Below are 19,243 nucleotides of genomic sequence, written 5' to 3'. Positions count from 1 at the left end.
ACATCCACCAGCTCAGCTCACATTTACGCATCACGTCGCAAGCGCTGCTCGGAGATGAAAGAGCAAAGCCAACAACATGCATGGAGGGTCCCATATTGCAGACACAGAGCCAGTGCCCTGGCGTCAGGGTGGGTGGCAGCGGCAGGAGGGCAGAGACAGAGGTTCCCACCTGTCTGCCACTGGCAGCTCTGCCCCAGTGCCATCACACTGGTCCCTGAGCCAGCCTTTGCTCCTTTCCTAGCCCTGCTTTGGCTTTAGGCTGCACAAAGGTGTTTTCATGGAGGGGGCAGAGCTAGTTGCAGGTCCATCACTGAGAATGGACGGTTTCTTCCCACACGCGTTGCTTTGCACTGGCACGTGACCTTGCCAAAGGGCTGCACAGATTTCAGCACAGACCAGCCAGGCCTGAACACAAAGGTACGGAGATGAGACAGGTCTGGGAACGGGGTTGTGCCAAGACTGATGCAACACTCTTTGCAGGTCAGCTTTTCCCTCGAGCAGCATTTTTCGTATCAGGACTGCTGGTATGAAATTGCCAACCTATTTACTACAGTCGCAGTGGAAGAATCGCCAAGCAAAAAAATTCAGGGGCCCATCTCCACCTGCCAGCGATGCCCAGGGACCATGAAGTCATGTGTAAACAGGACTGTCCCTGCTGACAGCGAGCTCCCAGTGCTGCACACGCTGTTAGTGACCTACAGGAGGGAAGGGCAATTTATCTTCCGGTGCCGGCTTTAATATTTAGCAATTGCTATTGATTAGGGTCAGCAAAGCTGCTCAGGGCAGCAGCGGGCCTCCCGGCACGCCTGCGGGCTTGGCTGCTCTCAGCGGGGCCACGCGCCCGGGGAGCCAGCTGGCGAGGTGGCCGTGCCTGGGCGTTGGTGCCTGTGTGGCCGGGCCGGTTAGCTGGCAGACGGCAGCCCTGCGGGAAGAGCTGTGCTCCTGCCAGCCCTGTGACTCAGCCTGCCCCAAAGAAACTGTTTTTCGCCCTGCAGGAGTGGTGTGTGTGGCTGCGTGCAGGCTGGAGACATCTCGGTAGGCAGCCAGCGTCCATGTCCCTATGGCCCCGGCAAGCCTGAGCTGCAAGATATCTCAGGAAGGATTCAGGAGAGCTTGGCTCCGTCTGGCCATACATGACCCACGTGGGGCAGGCAGTGATCTCCCAGAGAGCCCTGCTGCTGCCCCGTGCCACCACCCTGTCTGGACCTCCTCTGCCCAAGCAGTAGGACCTCCAAATGCCGCTTGGAAAGCCCTGAGGACTGAGGCAGAGCCTCAGGCCCAGCACCAGTGCTGCCTCCTTCACTGACTGTCTCTTGGGTGGAAACACACCTTGCTTATTGGCCCTCATCTCGTTGTCATGCCTGGCAGCCCAGCATGCTGGGCAGGAGCCAGGAATCTCCCAGAGCTCCACATCAGGGAAGTCAGCTGGTACAGGTCCTTCCGTCCTGCTCCACGCTGCCCCAGCGCCCTGCTGCTGCAGGGTGCCAAGGGAGTGATGGACAGACCTGAGGGCACAGGAGCACCCCGCACCCTCACCTCTGGCATCTGCAAGCCCCAACATCAGCCCTCTGCAGCTCCGGTGAGAGGGGGTGAGAAGTTCCTGAGGGGACGCAGGGGAGCAGAGCATGGTGCAGCCCCTTCTGCCCTAATTTTAACTCCAGGTGGTGGAACCATGCCAGGTCAAACTGGCACAGTCCCACCTGTGCTCCAGAAGGATCTTTGGACTCTGTGCTGACTTTGCTGTTTACTTTTATCTAGTGGCAGGATCTGCTTTCAAGGAGAAGCGCTCAGTGAGTAGGACAACAACCTCCCTAATCTGCTATGAGCTGTGGCTCTCCCATCCAGCACCCCTCCGCCCCCAGGGCAAAGGCACAGGAGGAGGGACCTGTCACCAAAGGCACTGGTGGCACATTCCCTCTGCTCTCTGTCCTGGCCAGGGAGGCTCGGGGCAGCCAGAGAGACCCAGGGTGGCTGCAGGAGCCATGCACACCTCTCAGTGGATCGTAGCCTGGGTGCTCCTGCTCCAAGGTAAGCCAGAGACACCTTGTGCGGAGGGGCTGGGCTGAGGGTATAGTCCGTCCCACAGCCCAGACAGAGCGCTTGCCGGGGAGGTGTCGTGTCCGGGGATTGGGGACCAGGTTGTCTCAGCACTGGGGATGTGGGAGTGTTTCAGGTCGAGTCGAAATCACAGCTTTTTGCATGCCTAAGGGAGTGCAGCAAGGGTGGGCTTTCCCTTAGGGAGCAAGGTTTGTGCTGTGGCTGTCCCCATCCCTGCTGTCCTAGGGCAGGGGGTTCCGCTCTTGGAGGGGGGCTAATCCTGCCTGCCTGGCCTAAGGTGGCCACATGCTTGAGGGACAAGCTCTGGAGAGGTGATGTGTAAGAAGCAGCTCTCAGAGGGCATGGAGATTTCAGGTGTCCAAGGCCATGCTATGCCAATGGTGACAGATTTCCCCATTGCCCCGCGGACCTGAGACTGGTGCTATTGTCCTGAGAGGGAGAACAACGTGCCCCAGGACACAAGACATTCAGCAGCAGGTCCTCAGACAGGAGAGCTCCACTGGGGGGAGGGCTGGGCAAGACGAAGGCAGGTGCTGGAGGCTGGTCAGGTCCTGCCACCCAGTATGGCACCTGCCACACACTTGGGTGACAGAGCATCACTGTCCAAGCCTCAACACTGCTGTGGTGGGTCCTCACCACGTGCCCCCCATCCTATCCGGGCAGTGCCAGACTCCGGCCCGCCCAGCCCAAACCACCCTGCCCTCTCGGGGGGGCAGACGCAGTGCCCAGTGCCTGCAAACAGGAGCACGCAGCCCGGTGTACGTCTGGGGTCCACAGCCCCCCTGGTGACGGCTGCAGGATGCATGGCCAGGAGCAGAGAGCTTGGGGCCCTTGCAGATGGTGGCTGACCCACTGCCAGACTCCAGCATCCCAGGACCTGACCCCCCCCCCCCCCCATCCCGGGTCACCTTTCCAAGATGTGGTGCTCCCACAACACCTGTTTCCAATTAGCTCCACTGGAGCAGCCCCCGGCTCCTCTCCCAGCGGTCTCCCAGCCCCAACACTGCCTGCCCGGCTGACAGGCTCCGGGCAGATGTGATCTCTCCTTTGTAGCATGGTTGTAGTGCGCTGGCAGCAGTCTCCCAGCAGACCCCAGCGATGACAGAGAGTTTGGGGAAACATGGAGCCCAACACATCCAATTAGGGCAGCTTTGGGGAGAGGCCAGGTCCTGCGAGGGGACGGCCCCGACCCCCACTCTTCGGCCCCAATACCGGCGATGCTCTGCTGACTCTCAGCGGCCCCTACCCTGTCCCCATCGCAGCAGTGCAGGGCTGGCTCCCGGGCTGGTGCAAAGCAGCAGGGCAGCGATTGCCGGGTGCTGCGGGGATGGGCTGTGCTTCGCAGCAGTCGCGCTGTGCCCATGGGGCTGGCAGGCCCCCACAGCGCCGGGGCTCGTGGGCATGTGGCCGTGTGCTGCTCTCGGTGCCCACCCGCCGCCTGCCAGGAGCTTGCTTCCACTTGATCCAGTGACATTGTTGGTTTTCCCCCACAACACCCAAGGATAGAAACATGATTTTTCGTAAAATAAATAAAAGCCGTACTCAGTCTGTATTTGGGGCTGGGGATCAGGGCCACCAGCTGCCCCAGCGCTGGCTAAGCGGCTAAGCTGGAGCAGGAGACCAGCAGGGCCAGGGGCTGCGGCCTGAGGCTCTGGGGTCTCCTCTCGCCCCCAGGCTGCACCGCGGGACGGCTGCAGCGGGACACCTCTCCCAGGCCCGACATCAGGGACTGCTCCACGAGCCCGCCGGTGAGCCCAGCCCTCGCTGCCGGTCTGCTGCTCCCAGCATCGCTTGTCTGACTGGCAGCCCCACAGCTGCCCCAGGGCCACCCCAGCATGCCCGCTGCTTCCCCGCGGCCCTCATGGGAGGGTGGCAGGCCACAGCTGTGTCCGTGGTGGGGACAAGCTGCCGGCCGGGCCCCCTTCAGCACGTGTCTCCCTGTGCCACCAGTACCTGCCCCCCACGGCCACTGAGACGACGGCGCGGCTTGCGGCTCTGCGGGGCGCCATGCAGGCCCACGGCATCGACGCCTACATCGTGCCTGCCACGGACGCCCACATGGTAAGGCAGCACCCTCCCTGCACCCGGGGGTGCTGGCTCTGCAGCGGTTGCCCTGCAGCTGCCTCTCACAGCTCTGTCCTCGTCTCCAGAGCGAGTACATAGCGGAGCGGGATTCCCGCCTGGGCTGGGTGACCGGCTTCACCGGCTCTGCAGGTGAGACCATCCTCACCACCAGCTCCCTCTCCCACCCCGCTCCCTGCTCCGGGTGGCCCAGTGCCCAGCCTCAGGATGGCCGAGAGCTGGGGGTCTCCATCCTCGGGATCCTCAAGGCTGGATGCAGCCACAGCAGTGCTCCTGCACCGTGCAGGAGGTCGAGCTGGGGACCAGACCTGGGCTGTCCCAGCTCACCCACAGGTGCCCAGGCAGCCTGGCAAGGGGGAGAAGTGATGCCTGAACCCCCTGTCCCGTCTCAGGCACAGCTGTGGTGACACTGGACAAGGCTGCCTTGTGGACCGACAGCCGCTACTGGACCCAGGCAGAGCGCCAGATGGACTGCAACTGGGAGCTGCAGAGGACAAGTCAGTGCAGGGCAAGCTGGGGAGCTGGCTGTGTCTCATCACCACTGCCACTCCCCCCATGGCCCCAGCCTCGTCTGGGCCAGCACAGGTCGGGACACGGCTGGTCCGGTGGGCCCAGGCCAGCCCCTTGGGCCCCACAGTGCCACTCGGCTCTCTCTTGCAGCCCGGATTGAGTCCATCGGGCTGTGGATCCTTGAGGCAGTTCCTGTGGGGGGGAATGTCAGCGTGGACCCCTTCCTCTTCTCCATTGGTAAGGTCACCCACTGCATGACACCCTCGCTGCCCTCAGCCTGCAGCACCCGCTGGTCCAGCACCCTCCCACCAGGCAGCAGTGAACAGTCCCTGGGTGGTGGTGAGGTGATCTTTGCTGGGTGCTTCTAACCGCTGGCTGCTCCCCACCTCAGACACCTGGAGCAGCTACAGCGAGGCTCTCCACGGCTCCGGTAGGACCCTGCTTGCCATCGAGACCAACCTCGTGGACGAAGTGTGGGGTGACCAGAGACCCCCTGCAGCCTCCAGCAGTATCTACAGTCTCTCGACAGAATTCACAGGTACAGCCACAGTCTTCTCCAGGGTCCCTGGGTGGGTGTTTGCTGTCACTTGGCACCCACGGCAGCCCCCAGCCCAAGGGGGCCTCAGTGGACCCCAAGGCTGAGCCATCCTCTCACCCTGCTCCCAGGGAGCAGCTGGCAGGAGAAGGTGGCCGGGATCCGGCAGCAGATGGAGCAGCATGTCCAGAGCCCCACAGCCGTGCTGCTGTCGGGGCTGGAGGAGACAGCCTGTGAGCAGCCAGCGCAGCCACCTCCGCCGCGGGTCGCGAGCCGCCACGCTGCCTGTGGGCCCTGCCCTGCACGCTGGTCGGTGCCGGAGGGGTCCTGGGTCTGCCCCGAGCCCTGGGGGCACTGGGGCAGCCAGCGAGCACAGGCTCTGACATCTAGTTCTTGGCAGGGCTCTTTAACCTCCGTGGAGATGACATCCCCTACAACCCCGTCTTCTACTCCTACACGCTGCTGACCAGCTCTGACATAAGGTGGGCAGCATCTCCCCACAGGTACATGGTGTAGCTGGTGGCTTGGCCCATACCCCTCTTCCCTTCTGGGGCCGGCACTCATGGGACCCTCACATAAGATGCACTCCTGCACCCAGCTGCCCCCTTCCCCAGAGCCCACCATGTCCTGTGGCACCCAGCCCCATTCTGTCCCCCCTCCGAGTCCCACATCTTGTCCAGGTCCAACCTCATCCCTCCCACCTCAGCCTGGAGTCCAGCCCAGTTCCCAGCCTTGCGTCCACTCTGCAGTCCCTCACCTGGTCCCCAGCGCCCTCCTCTCCACCGATGCACCACGCACAGCCTGCACTTGGGAGCCGGGCCGAAGGAGCCAGGCCAGCCCCATGGCTGTGCCTGCCCCAGCCACACCTCCTGTCCTCAGACTGTTTGTGGATGAAACACGCCTGACAGCGGAGGCACGGCAGTCCCTGCAGGCAGACTGCCCCGGGTCCCTGTGTGTGGAGCTGCTGGAGTACGACCAGGTACGTGCCCACGTCCACGACTACGCCCAGGGCAACGTCACCATCTGGATCGGCACCGAGTACACCACTTACGGCCTCTATAGCGTCATCCCCCAGGTAAGGCACAGCCAGACACACCACATGCCAGAGACCTGCCCGAGCCAGAGGGCCCAGAAAGGCCTGGGCCACGGAACCTCGCTGCTGCAGACATGGGTTGTGCCCAGGCTCAAAGCCGGCCCATGCCATAGGGCTGTGGGGGCACAGGCTGTGCTGCAGCAGTCCCCAGGGTGGATGGGGTGGATGGCTGTGCCCAGTCATGCCATCTCCAGGGTGCCTTTGCAGGAGAAGCTCCTGGAGGACAGCTATTCCCCGGTGATGACTGCCAAGGCTGTGAAAAATGCCAAGGAGCAGGAGTTACTACGGGCCGCACATGTAAGGGCTTTCCCCATCCTCTCAGGCAGGAGCAGAAGGGAGGGCACCTCTGGGGTGCCAGCTCACTGCCTCTGATGCTACTGGGCTGCCTGCAGGTGCGGGATGCTGTGGCTGTCATCCAGTACCTGCTGTGGCTGGAGAAGATGGTCCCCCAAGGGCTGGTGGATGAGTTCTCAGGGGCACGCCAAGTGGACGCGCTCCGCTGGTCAGTACCGCCGGCTGCTGGCTTCCGCCTCGGTATGCCATGCCTGGGGACCCGGGGCTCCTCAGTGCGCTTTGCCTGGACAGGTGCCCTCGGTGCACCGTACCTGGGGCAACGTTGGTCCTCCCCTGTGTGCCCTGCCTGCTGGAGGGGCCTGGAAGCCTGCATGTGACAAAGATGTTCCCTGGCTGCTCAGCACCCCCTGTCCCCAGGGCCAGGACACCAGGCCCTTTCTGGAGGGCCTGGCTGTGCCCACACATCTCCTTCCCTGCTGCCTTCCAGGGCCCAGGAGCACAGCCGTGGGCCCAGCTTTGAGTCCATCTCAGCCAGCGGCCTCAATGCAGCGCTTGCCCACTACAGGTATGGCTCAGCCCCATCTGCCCGGCAGGGCTGGGGCACCAGGGCTGGCAGTGGTGGCACGGGAGAGGGTGGACAGGGGCTGTGAGCGGGCTCTGGGGTCTCCCTTGCAGTGACCCTCCTTCCCTCCCAGCCCGTCCAACGTGAGCAGCCGGAAGCTGTCTGTCGATGAGATGTACCTTTCGGACACCGGAGGGCAATACCTGTGCGTAGTGCTTTCCCCCATCCTACTCTGACTCCCCTCGGACAGCACTGCCCCCCATCCCACGGTGCCCCTGGCAGGGCGGGCAGCGGGGTGGCAGCAGGCTGTGCCCAGCTCTGTGGGTGATGGGGCTGCCAGAGCCAACGCTGCGGCTGCGTCACCCCCATTCACTCCCCTTTCCTCAGGGACGGCACGACAGACATCACGCGGACCATGCACTGGGGTGTGCCGACCCCGTTCCAGAAGGTATCGGCCCTTCTCATGCTGCCCGGGCATCGCTCTGCAGCGCCCAGCGCTGAGGTCCTGGCCATGGGGCTGCAGGATGCCACCGGGGCTAGGGCTGGACACAGAAGGAGGGTGTCTGGGGGCTGCCACGCTAAGTCACTCGCACGTCCCTCGTAGGAAGCCTACACTCGTGTGCTGATGGGCAACATTGACCTGTCCCGCCTCATCTTCCCCACCAACACGGCAGGTGGGTGCTGGGCCTGGAATGGGGCGGTCTGGGGTGGCCCAGGCCTGCATGAATGGTGTGAAGAGCAGGGCAGGCGGGTGCCCTCACCAGCTCGGTCAGTCCCCATCCCGCACTGTTGTTCCTTCAGGGAGAACAGTGGAGACCTTCGCCCGTCAGGCACTCTGGAAAGTCGGACTCAACTACGGCCACGGGACCGGCCATGGCATCGGAAACTTCCTATCAGTCCACGAGTGTAGGTGCTGCTGGGGTGTGCAGGGCCCTCCAGGTGCAGCATCAGGAACATGGCCCGGAGGGGAGGGACAGAGATGGTGGTGGGTCATGCAGAGCCTGTCGGACCCCAGCTAAGTCCCTCTTGCTGCAGATGAACAGCCCCCAGGTTACAGGGCGCTGGGTGGTGCAGTTATTTCCAGGGATGCTGCACCTGCAGCAGCTGTGCCCAGGCATGACCCTTCCCGGCATGGCCCCTTGGTGCATGCTGTCCCCAGGAGCCGTAACCCACCAGGCTTCTTCCACAGGGCCCGTGGGCTTCCAGTCCAGCAACATAGCGCTGACGAAGGGCATGTTCACATCCATCGGTACGTACACCTGCACAGGTCCTGCCCACACCTTGGGCTCTTGGGGACAGCCCTGGACAGACCAGGCAAGGACGAGGGGGCCTTGGCTTGCTGCTCCATTCTGGGGCCAGTCTGGGCCTCTCTGGGGCTGGGTGGTCTGCTGAAGCTCAGGACTTGCTGAGCACCTTTCCCGTCCCCCAGAGCCCGGATATTACCAGGATGGTGAGTTTGGAATCCGCATCGAGGACATTGCCCTTGTGGTCGAGGCGCAGACTGAGGTAACAGGTTCCTCCTCTCAGCAATGCCCAAGGAGCCTGGGGCTGCCTCTTGCCCCAGCACTCCTTCCTGGGGGAGCTCGGACGTGAGACGGGCTGCAAGGCGGGGGCATCTGCAGAGCCTGGCGTCCTGGACGGGCAGGGAGCTGGAGGGCAGGCTGCCCTGCCCCAAGCCGTGGGCAACGCGGGGAGCCTCTGGCCCTCGGTGCCAAGGTCCTCCCAGCGCAGGGGGCTCCCAGAGCAGCTGTGGTCCAGGGCCCTGAGGGACAAGGGCGCCTCCATGTCCCATTGTGGCTGCGGGGCCTGGCATGAGCAGGGACAGGGACCAGGTCCCCCTCCTTCCTCAGGGGCTCCTCAGGGGCCCAGAGGAGGGTTGGGTGGTGCTCAGAGAGGGGCAAGGAGGCACGTGCTGAGGACAGCAGTGAGCACAAGGCTGGGCAGGGAGCAGGCCTGCAGTGCTATGGCACCTGGCCAGAGCGGCAGGATGTCAGTGTGGCATGGTGCTGGGGTGGCATAGTGCTGAGAAGGCATGGTGCTGAGGTGGCACGGTGCTGGGGTAGCATGTGGTCGGGGACGCACAGTCCCACAGTGACACAGTGCCAGGGGACGCAGTGTGGAAGGCTGGGCTCAGTTCCTCCTCAGGCTCCCAGGCCTGAGATGAGGGCTGTTGGCCAGCCACACCACAGCAGCCCCACAGTCCCCAGCTGGGGCCCTAGGCCCCTCTCTCGGTGCCGGTTTGGGGACGAGGGGCCTCTCCCAGGGCAGGTCTGGGGCACACACCTCACAGCCTCTCCCCGGCAGCACCAGACTGGGGATGAGCCATTTCTGACCTTTGAGATTGTGTCCCTGGTGCCCTACGACCGAAACCTCATCGACGTCAGCCTCCTGTCACAAGAGCAGGTACCGGGTGCTCAGGGCAAGTGAATGGGGTGGGCACATGGGGCCGGGCTGGGCAGACAGAGTGGGCAAGTGGGGCCAGCGGATGGAGCCAGGTTAGGCGGGGGGCATGAGAACGGGGCTGGGGCAGGTGGACATGGTGGGCAAACAGGACCATGGTGGGCAAACAGCCAGGTAGGTGAATGAGGCTGGGGCCAGCACAGGATGGATGGATGCAGTGGGGCCTGTAGATTGGGCTGGGGCAGGGCTGGGATGGGTGCCTGGGTGGGGGATGAGGCCAGGGTGGGCTGACAGAGTGGGCGAATGGAGATGGACCACCCCAGGGCACACAACAGCCCCCGTGGCTGGGGCAGTTAGGGCTGGAGTGGTTCGACGGGGCGGGCAGCCAGGGCTGCCTTCCCGCAGCACCACTCAGCAGCTGGTTGCAGATCCAGTACCTGAACACCTACTACGAGACCATCCGGGAGCGCGTGGGGCCGGAGCTGCAGAGCCAGCAGCTGGAGGAGGAGTACCGCTGGCTGCAGAGGAACACGGAGCCCTTCCTGCAGAGCAGCGCCGGCACCGCTGCCGCCGCCCTGGGCACGCTGGCCATCACCTCCCTCGTCTCGGCACTGCTCACCAAGCTGCAGGCCTGACCCCGCGCCCAGGCAGCCCCACCACACACCTCCTTGCTGGGTCAACTTCTTCTCCCCATCATGTACTTCCTTTTTTTTCTTCTTCTTGCACGCAATTAAACTTGACTAATGCCGGCGGGTGTGAGCACGTCAGCATGATGCGCTGCAGCAGCCCTGTGCACCACCGCCCTCTCTGTGGCACGGGGGGCTGGGGTGGTGCACACCCGCGGCCCCAGACCCATGGGCCCACACTACCTGCCTTGTCCTGAGCAGAGACGAAGCACATTGGGAGTAGATTTAAGTCCCTGACCAAAGACGGGGGAACCTGAGTAAATGGTGCAGGGGAGTCACCCAGAGTGGGGCAGCCTCCTCGAGACCTTGCAGATGCTGGAGGGCTGGGTGCTGCTGTGCACATTACCCTCCATGCTTGCTCCCCAGCCATGGCCCAGGGAAGACCTGGGGACATGCAGAGACTCCCACGGATGCAGAGGACATCAAGACACAGGCATCCTACAGCAGCGGGCAGGGAGAGCCTGGGCACAGCGTGCTGCCGAGGAGGACAAGTCTGGTGGGCACAAAGAGGGGACATGGCGGACAGGACGGGGCCTTGCATGGGGCAGATGGTTCCTGTAGCAGCATCGCTGAGGGACCCTCCTTGCACCTTGTGCTCTGTGGTGCCAGGGCGCAAGATGGAGGGGGCCGAGGGGCCCTGAGCAGGGAGGGAGCTTCGAGGAGGGTTTCCTTCCTCCTGCCCCAGCCGGCGCAGCCAGGCAGCCTCCCTGGGGCCGAGCTGCTGCAAGCACCTCTCATGTGACCGCCGGCTTCCTGTGCGCTTCCTGGCGCCTGGGCCAGCGCACTCGTACGTGCCGTGCCAGGCGCTGCCCCCAGCACTCTGCCAGCGCCCCGGGCCCCAGCACCATGCTGCGCCGCAAGCCCTCCAACGCCAGCGACAAGGAGCCGGGCCACAGGAAGGTAAGCGCCAGTGGGACCCTTGGCACCCCCGGGTGTCCCTGTGTGCCCGGCACCCACCGAGCGCCGGGCTGCCCACCCCTCCGCCAGCAGGACCCCGGGGCTGGGAGAGCTGGAGGACGTGGCCAGTACGTCCGAGCAACTCGGACGCCCATGCGGCAGAGCCTTCTGCGTCCCCGGGGGGCCGGCACGGTCAGCCCCTGCCGCCGTGGGCCACTGCAGCCTTGCCGGAGCTCAGTCCCGGGCAGCAAGCGCCCTGTCCCCCGGCTGTCCCGCATCCTGTTCCAGCCCTGGCTTGTGGTACCCGGGGGGATGCGTGGCACAGCCCCGGCAGCCCTGCCTGCGCCCGGCCCCGGGGACAGAGCACCTGGGGTGCTGCAGGCAGCATAGATGGCCGCAGCCACGGCGCACACAGGGCGCGCAGCCCCCAGGGCTGGTGCGGGTGCCGGCCGGGGAGGCTGCGGGGCTCGGTGCGGGGCCGGCCCCCCCTCCCCACGCGTCGCCCGAGGTGTGGGTGGCCGCTTCCTGCCGGGGGGCGGGGAGGCTGGCTGCTGCGGGGCCGCGGCGTGCGCGGGCGGGCTGCCGGGCGCGCAGTTCCCAGCCGGGCCCTCGCAGCGCTTGCAGCAAGGTGTTTGCGGTCGAGGCAGCGCGAGGCTGCAGCCCCGTCACGTGTGGAAGCCACTTCCTCCGGCAGCGCCCGCCGGCAGCGCTCCGCCGAGCGCCGCGAGCAGCCGCCGGGGCCCCCGCCAGCCCCGCCGCCCCGGGGGCTGCCTGCGCGCAGAGGGCCGCCGGCCACCCCGCCGGCCACGCCGGCCTGCAGCGCCTGCCTGCCCCCGGCGCCGCGGGCGCCCCGAGTTTTCCCGGCTCCCGTCTGGCAGCCGAAACGCTTCCCTCGGGCTTGAGCTCAGCCCGGCTTGCGCCCTGCAGGAAAGGCGGGTGAAGTGACTGCTGGGTGCAGCCCCGCAGGGACAGGCACGGAAGCTCCAAGTTCCCCGCTGGCTCAGCGGTGGTTGCTCAGAGCTGCCGACAACAGCAGTGCGTCCAGCCCCTTGCACAAGAAGCCGCCTTGGCCCACACCAGGCGCCGGTGCCCAGTTTTGGCAGTGGAGAGCTGCGAAGGGAAGCGGAGGCTCGGGGCTGTGCAGACGCCTGTGCAGGGCCCCGTCCTGGCCTGCGCCGGGCAGAAGTCCCTGCAGAGGCGCCCGTCCTCTGGGCTCGCACCCTTGCAGCGAAGTTCCCCAGCCACCTGGGGAAATCTGGAAGAAACATCCCCATGTTCATGGCGGCCTGGAGAGCCCCAGCCCAGGGTGGCAGAGCCTGGCCGGGCATCCCCTCCCCTCGCCCGGCCGCACCCTCCACTCTCACTTCCCCCTTGCTCCCGTGTGGGGCTCGCAGCAGCGCTTGCCAGCAGGGCCTGGCAGCCCTGGGCCCCACACCCAGCCCCCCCACTGCCCCCGCCCCCGTGGGTCTGCCGGCTGTGTGGCCACACACCGCCGCGGTCCCCAAACCCTCCCGATTTGCGTCGTGCTGTGCGTTAAACAGCTGCTCTTGCAACATCAGCTCCTTCTAGCCACAGGCAGATCTCCTTGCAAATTTTCTACGAGCTCGGCCACGGGGGTGGCCCGGCAGAACGTCTCAGCCGTGGACGGGTGCTGGATAAGCACGCGATGAGAAACCCTGGGCATCCCCTGCCTGAGCGCTCCCCGGCGCGCTTGGGTGGCTGCCTGCAGGCTCACGCAGACATCACTGTGTTTGTGTAACCTGTCCAGGCACAGAAGCAGTGGGAGGCTGATGTGGGTCAGGAGGAGCCCGCCAAGGTGGTTGCGCGCTCGCTCTTAGATGTGGGCAGAGGAGACCAGGCGCGAGAGGCAGTGAGGCCGGGTGGGAGACTGGCTGATGCCTTGGAAGATGTCGCAGATGCAGCGCTGATGGCCCGGTGCTGTGTGCGTTCAACGGAAGGATGAGAAACCAAACCACAACGCGAAGATGTTTTGTCTCGAGGGGGCTGATGGAGGCGGGAAGGGTTCAAACTGCTCGGGTCTGGTGGGCTCGGGAGCCTTGGCGCGCGAGCAGAGGCCCTACCAACATCTCTAACCAAGCACGCGAAGACCAAAGATGTTCCTGCTGAGTGAAGCCAGGCCAGGGATAAAGCCAGGTTTCTCCCACCCAAGCCAGCGCTCGCCAAAGAAATTACAAAGATAAATAGTAAAAGATGCTTGGTCAAGCCAGCAAAAAGGAGAACAAGGACAAGAAGCCATGGGGCCATGTCCAAGGAGGGCCAGCCATTGCAGAGGGCCGGGAAGGGCCTCGCTCACCTCCCACTCAAGCAGGAGCCCATGGAGGAGGGGTAGAGCAACTTGCGAAAGGAAATTGCTGCATTTGTGGTAAAAGCAAAACCGAGCGACTCTGTGTATGCTCTGAGAGCACAGGGGAGCCAGGTGCCGAGCACGCCCAGCCCCAGCCACACGAACCTGCTCCCACGGCAGGGCTGGGGCCCAGCACCGAGGAACCCGGCATAAGCTGGAGAGCAAAAAGCAGCAGCCCCAGCCAACGCAGCGATGCTCTGGCAACCGCATTGAGACCGCGCAGCAAGCACGCACCCAAGAGTTTGGTACGCGTTAAGGAAAGCAAGCCGAGACAAGGCAAACGTGCACCGTGCAGGGTCCCCAGGCCGTCCGGCTGCCTCCAAAGGTGTTCCTGGTGCGGGGAAGCCCTTCCCTCAGCCAAGCTCCATGTGAGAAAGCCCAAGTTACCCTGAGCACACGGAAACAGGAGAAGAGCCAAGAAGGCCACTAAGCAGCAGGCGGGCAGCCAAGCAATGGGACGACTGGAACAGGCGGTCATGAAGTCCCAAGGATTGCACCAGGACTGAGATTTGAAACTTTCTTCAGTGGCTTTGCCACAAAATTAGAAGCAAATTTGCTGAGATGCCAGCATGGGAGGCACCATCCAGGCTGAGAGATGAGGATCGCAGGCAGAAAACATGGATAAGGTCATCAGCTCCAGGCCTGGAGCTGAAACACAAGGGGAGCAGTGGGTCCTTCTCGCTCACGCTACGCCCACACAGCATCTTACATGCTCTCAGCAGCCAAAAGCATCCTTAGCTGGATGGGAGGACCAACCCATGGCACACCCGTCACAGCAGCAGGACCCTCCACATGCCAGCGCCTTCCCTTGGGGTGGCCCACGAGGCCCCCCTGCATCACCAGGAGCAACAGGACAGTCCCACCCCACTTCCAGCTCTTGTTCCCGAAATCCCTGGCTGAGCGAGGGGTCTCAGCAGGGGCGAGTCAGCATAGCCAGCCTGCGTTTGGGTGCTGAGCAGAGCAGCTGCACATTGGAGCCCCGGGATTTCTCTGGCAAATGCCCAGCACACGTGTCGCAACAGCAGTGTGTCAGCACAGCATTGCACCCCGGCTGCCCCCTGACCAGCAGTGCCAGTCTCCATGCTGAAGCATCCACAGCGGGTGCCAGAGCAGGGACTGCCACAAAAACTCCAAAATTAGAGATGATTTGGGAACTGCAAAATGCACTTCTCACCCAGCAGTGCCTTGCGAGGAGCAGCAGCTCCCAGCATTAAGCCTGTTTGCCTGGCAGATGCTTTCGGCTTTGGATGGTGCTTGATCTGAGGGACCTGACGGCCACAGCAGCCAGCAGAGTTTGCGATGGGCTTTCTCCCAGCCTAGGGAAGCACAGGATAGGGGTGTTGTTGGGGGGGAATCAATCCCCTGCCATGCCTGGAGTCCACAGAGCCTGACTCTGGGGCCTCAGGACCTTCTGCGGGCTCCACACCTGAGCAATGCTCCGTGAGAGACATCAGAGGAACTGGCAGAGCCCCAGGGGAGCATCCCGATACGAGGCAGGAGAGGTGGTTAACGTGGCCCTGCAGGCACAGGCGGCAGCATGCAAGCAGCCCGCCTCTCCCGCTGCAGTGAGCAGCTGGGGCAGCACCGAGCAGTGCTGTGCTGCACAGCCCCTGCCCGTACACGGGGAGTGACATTGGGTCTCTGCGTCACCCTGGGTCTCTGCATCCCCCTGGGCTCCTGGGGCATGGCCAGGCCCTGCGGTGCTCACAACATGCTGTGGATCTTTGGCGTTGGCACGATGCAGAGACCAGGGAGGATGCGCCAGCCAAAACCTCTTTGGATGCTGCCATTGCCCCCATAGCTGTTTTGGCTTGTTGAAGTGCCCAGCGCCAGGGCAGGTGGTGGGAGCCGGGGCAGGCATGAACCATGCACAGCACTGTGGAGAAGCCCTCACACCTCTTTGCCTCCTCCCAGCTCTCCCTCCAGCGCTCCAGCAGCTTCAAGGACTATGCCAAGGCCAAAGTCAGCTCCCCCGTGGTGACCGACAAGGAGTTCAACCTGGATGAGAACGTGAGTGCTGGTCCCCATGCGCAGCAGCCCCAACTCCCCTTCCTGGGCCCTGCTGCATCCCACTCTCATGGGGCATCGTGATCCTATGGAGATCCCATTCCAGTGCAAATCCCCCACCCATGGAGCCCCCCAGTCACTGTTCACCTGAGCAACTGGTCCCTCAGGTGCTGCACTGGGAGCCCACTGGTCTCAGAGGGCTCCCACTGCAGCTCAGGCCATGGGTGACTGAGGGTCTGGCTCTGCTCTCCATCCCCCCTCCCAGATCCCTGAGGATGAGGCCAGCAGCGCCGGCCCCGATGATGCCGCACGGAGCAGCGGGATGAAGCTGGGCAAGAAGTGGCGAGCCGTCATCTCCCGCACCATGAACAGGAAGATGGGCAGGATGGCTGTGAAAGCGCTGGCCGAGGGGAAGGTGAGCCAGGTGCCTGGGCAGCCGGGAGAGCGGGGTGGCAGCCCCTGCTCACACAAACCCTGCCCCAGCACTAACCCTGCTCCCGCCAGCAGGGAGACGTGGAGGAGGAGGGGTCCCCGTCCCCCCTGTCCCCAGCCAGCAGCATAGAGGAGCCAAGCCACGACAAGGTGCCCCTCTCCTACCTGGAGATGGAGGAGGATGGGCACCCATCCATTGGCCGCCAGCTGTCCAGCGGTGAGTGCAGCCCCTAGCAGGACCCCGGCCCTTTGCCCCAGGGCCAGGCCAGCCCTGATGGCCCACTCTCCCCTCTGCAGGCAGCGAAGTGTCCAGCCCCAGCCCCAGCCCCAGCCCTGCAGGCAACCGTGACAGCCTGCGGCTGGAGGAGAGCAGCCCAGCCTACACCGGCCCCTTCTGCGGCAGGGCCCGCGTCCACACGGACTTCACGCCCAGCCCCTACGACAAGGACTCGCTGAAGCTGCGGGTGAGCAACCCCACGACCAGCCCAGGGATGGGGCAAGCCGGGGCAGAGGGTGAGGGATGGGGCTCGCAGCTGGTGCCAGCCAGCCAGCTGTGGGAAGAAGTGTGGCTGGAGACCCCTCCAAGGGTGCCAGGCATGGTGGTAGCTCTCCCAGCCATCCCCAAGCCCTCACGCCCATCTCTTTGGCACAGAAAGGGGACATCATCGGCATCATTGAGAAGCCACCTGTGGGCACCTGGACCGGGCTGCTCAACAACAAGGTGGGCTCCTTCAAGTTCATCTATGTGGATGTCATCCCTGAGGAGACAGCCCCTGTCCGCAAGAGCCGGAGCCACAGCAAGAGCAAGCGGCTCAAGCCCAAGACCCTCCACGAGCTGCTGGAGCGCATCAACCTGCAGGTGAGGTCCAGCGTAGGTCAGGGCTCCTGTGGGGGCACAGGGGCATGTGGGCACAAGGCTGCCTGGTTGGCAGAGGCTCCCAAGGCAGCAACAGGACTGTGCGGCCAGCCACGGGCATACGGGCAGCAGGAGAGAAGGGGAAGCAGGGAAAGGATGCGATCACAAGGAGGAGAGCAAAGCAGCGCAAGAGGGAGACAGGGAACCTCTGTTCTGCTTCCCCGCACCCCCTCACCCATCCCGTTATGCCCTGTCCCTCTGGGCCACTCCACCTTATGCCCAAGTACTGCTGCACAGGGACCCGCAGGGCTCTTGCAGCCAGGGCTCTCCCGTGGCTCAGGACCAGCGCTCACTGCAGAGCAAGCCGAGGCGGGAGCCTGGGTTATGGGTGAGCACCAACAGCCAAGCAGGGGGAGCCCGCAGAGCCGCGCTGCGCTCAGCTCGCCTCCCCGCCACAAAGCACGCTGCCCTCTTGCCCCAGGAGCACACCTCCACCTTACTCCTAAACGGCTACCAGACCCTGGAGGACTTCAAGGAGCTGCGGGAGACCCACCTCAATGAGCTGAACATCACAGACCCCCAGCACCGTGCCAAGCTGCTCACAGCTGCTGAGCTGCTCCTGGATTACGACAGTAAGAGATGGGCCAGGGAGGCTGGGGGAGAAGCCCCACATCAGCCCACCCAGCAGCCCTGACTCTCCCTGAGCAGGGATCTGCTGCCCACTAACTTTGGCTTGTCTCTCCCAGCAGCGAGCGAGACAGAGGAAGGAGGCAGCTCTGAAGCCCAGCCTTCCCCCATGGACCCCAAAGGGGACATTCCCCGGGACTCAGGCTGCTTTGAAGGATCAGAAACACTGGACAGCAGCCGGGATGAGACAGAGCTGACGGGCCCCGAGGGGCAGCTGCAGGCTCTCTCCCTGACAGAGTCCTCCTGAGCCCTCCCTGCCTTCCCAGACTGCCCGCTCCTGGGCCTGCCCCACTGAAGGGGAGAGCCCACAGCCGCTTTCTGCTCAGGCTCTGGCCTGGCAGCAGGACCGGACTGGAGGCAACTGCTTCCCACAGCCCATGGGAGCCTTGCAGGAGAGCCCCAGTGACAGGTCCCCCGTCGCCCGGAGCTGTCACTCCCGAGAGCGGTGCAGCATCCAGCTCGCAGCCCCAGATGCGGCTCCCAGCCCCACTCCGTGGGCAGGCACTGCGAGGCTGCCGCGAGTTCAACCTTCAGACCCCGGAGGCCGCATGGTCGCTGACCGAGGGTATTTTATGCCCTGCTGCCTTGTCCCTGCTGCCCTGCACTGTCTCATAAAACAGGCGCTCCAAGCACTCCGGCGAGTCCAACAGAGACCCCAGGCAAAGCCTCAGGCTTGCCAGCCAGGGCTGTATTGCCTCTTAGGGCTTTATCCCTAAAAAAATAACCTGGTTTTGCCCACAGTTTAAGAGCTCTCCCAGGCTGAGCAAACACGAGCACGCAGGACCCAGCAAAGGCAGGGAGGTCCACAGCAGGCACCGACAGAGCAGCACCCAGCACCAAGCGGAAAGCATGCAAAAGAGCAGAGGCGCAGCAGTCCCACTGAGCCAGGTACGCGCAGCCAGAGAGGGGAGCTGTGCTGCCTCCCTCCAGCATCCTCCTCACAGCTGAAGCTCAAGCAAAGCAGACAGGGAGGGCAGGGAAAGGTTTCCTGGAAAGCTTGGTCAAGCGGGGTGGCGGGGTGAGGTTCAGCCATGCCCTGACAGCAGCCCAGCAAGCTCCCGCCTGCTTCAGTGGCCCCAGAGCACCCCAAGGCAAGCTGGAGAGAAGAAATACCATGGGCCAAGCCAGCGCAGGACTCCCTCAGCTCCAGCTCCCTCAGCTTTGGGCAAGCAGAGTCCCCAGCACCCAGGCCAAACACCTCAGCCCCAAAGGCTCGCAGCCACCACCCAACAGCACTTCTGGAGGAACCACGGAGGTAAGACGCCAGAGCTGAGCCGGCACCAACTGCTCCACTGCTCCCAGGATTGCTGCCCCAGCGGTGGATGGTTCAGAAGCAGGGTAAGGTTGTCAGCCCCACAGCTTCTGCAACATCACAGCACAGCTACCAGGGCAGCTCCTTCCAGAGGGGCTGGATCCCCCACCTACACCCTAGCTGGGGCACCAGGGCCCTGCAAAGCCTCCCTGCTGAGGAACATGAGCCAGGCAGTAGCCAAAGCACAGGCCAGGTTAGAGAGGCTCCCCCTTCTTCAGGGCAGGATTGGGCACTCGGCCCATAGCAAATAAATAAGCTAATCCCCGTTTTGAGGTACCACGGCACCCACAGGTCTGCCCAGGGGTTACTTTGCCAAGGCCAGGCCCATTCAGGCCAGGCTCTCACTGCTGCAGCTGCACATCTTCAGCTCCTGCTCTGCAGCATCCACACGTGGGCACTGAACTTGTTCTTTTGCGCTCGACTCCAATAAAGCGTGCTAATACTTCTTGCTCTAGCCTTTGGTCTCC

General features: G+C 64.0%; 2 protein-coding genes across 5 annotated transcripts; both read left to right on the top strand.

Annotated features, from left to right (window-relative positions):
• Positions 1-1,501: 1,501 nt before the first annotated feature.
• On the top strand, positions 1,502-10,284 carry XPNPEP2 (X-prolyl aminopeptidase 2). 2 transcript variants are annotated; one of them, XM_026112914.2, is made up of 23 exons: positions 1,502-1,579; positions 1,759-1,790; positions 1,938-2,028; positions 3,733-3,806; positions 4,009-4,119; positions 4,191-4,272; positions 4,533-4,637; positions 4,801-4,887; positions 5,042-5,188; positions 5,317-5,418; positions 5,586-5,667; positions 6,065-6,260; positions 6,486-6,575; positions 6,671-6,780; positions 7,060-7,137; positions 7,268-7,339; positions 7,522-7,582; positions 7,739-7,808; positions 7,936-8,040; positions 8,324-8,383; positions 8,564-8,640; positions 9,439-9,537; positions 9,963-10,284. In XM_026112914.2, exons 3-23 carry the CDS (start codon positions 1,983-1,985, stop codon positions 10,167-10,169), a joined length of 2,061 nt encoding a protein of 686 aa, XP_025968699.2. In that variant the 5' UTR covers positions 1,502-1,579; positions 1,759-1,790; positions 1,938-1,982; the 3' UTR covers positions 10,170-10,284. The 2 variants fall into 2 exon arrangements, with proteins under 2 accessions (XP_025968699.2, XP_025968700.2); XM_026112915.2 differs by lacking the exons at positions 1,502-1,579; positions 1,759-1,790 and having other exon boundaries at positions 1,809-2,028; positions 4,209-4,272.
• A 681-nt stretch (positions 10,285-10,965) lies between these two features.
• On the top strand, positions 10,966-19,230 carry SASH3 (SAM and SH3 domain containing 3). Of its 3 annotated transcripts, none has more exons than XM_026112918.2 (8): positions 10,966-11,120; positions 15,397-15,492; positions 15,755-15,904; positions 15,994-16,138; positions 16,219-16,385; positions 16,574-16,780; positions 17,259-17,409; positions 17,527-19,230. In XM_026112918.2, the coding sequence occupies exons 1-8, from the start codon at positions 11,067-11,069 to the stop codon at positions 17,709-17,711; spliced, it is 1,155 nt and encodes a 384-aa protein (XP_025968703.2). In that variant the 5' UTR covers positions 10,966-11,066; the 3' UTR covers positions 17,712-19,230. The 3 variants fall into 3 exon arrangements, with proteins under 3 accessions (XP_025968703.2, XP_025968702.2, XP_025968706.2); XM_026112917.2 differs by having other exon boundaries at positions 10,968-11,120; positions 15,997-16,138; positions 17,524-19,230; XM_026112921.2 differs by having other exon boundaries at positions 10,968-11,120; positions 17,524-19,230.
• The last annotated feature ends 13 nt before the right edge of the window (positions 19,231-19,243 follow it).

The sequence above is a fragment of the Dromaius novaehollandiae genome, chromosome 11, assembly GCF_036370855.1.
Source record: "Dromaius novaehollandiae isolate bDroNov1 chromosome 11, bDroNov1.hap1, whole genome shotgun sequence".
NCBI classification, from domain to species: domain Eukaryota; kingdom Metazoa; phylum Chordata; class Aves; order Casuariiformes; family Dromaiidae; genus Dromaius; species Dromaius novaehollandiae.
Note: the sequence above shows the minus strand (reverse complement) of the source record. Positions and strands in the feature narration are given on the sequence as shown.

Excerpts from the sequence above, each read along its gene's own strand:
- SASH3 (XM_026112921.2), top strand. The coding sequence starts at position 11,067 with ATGCTGCGCCGCAAGCCCTCCAACGCCAGCGACAAGGAGCCGGGCCAC. Across the intron at positions 16,386-16,573 it reads AGGACTCGCTGAAGCTGCGG|AAAGGGGACATCATCGGCAT; the intron begins GTGAGCAACCCC and ends TCTTTGGCACAG. Across the intron at positions 17,410-17,523 it reads GCTGCTCCTGGATTACGACA|CAGCGAGCGAGACAGAGGAA; the intron begins GTAAGAGATGGG and ends TGTCTCTCCCAG.
- XPNPEP2 (XM_026112914.2), top strand. The coding sequence starts at position 1,983 with ATGCACACCTCTCAGTGGATCGTAGCCTGGGTGCTCCTGCTCCAAG. Across the intron at positions 5,189-5,316 it reads TCTCTCGACAGAATTCACAG|GGAGCAGCTGGCAGGAGAAG; the intron begins GTACAGCCACAG and ends CCCTGCTCCCAG. Across the intron at positions 7,583-7,738 it reads TGCCGACCCCGTTCCAGAAG|GAAGCCTACACTCGTGTGCT; the intron begins GTATCGGCCCTT and ends CGTCCCTCGTAG.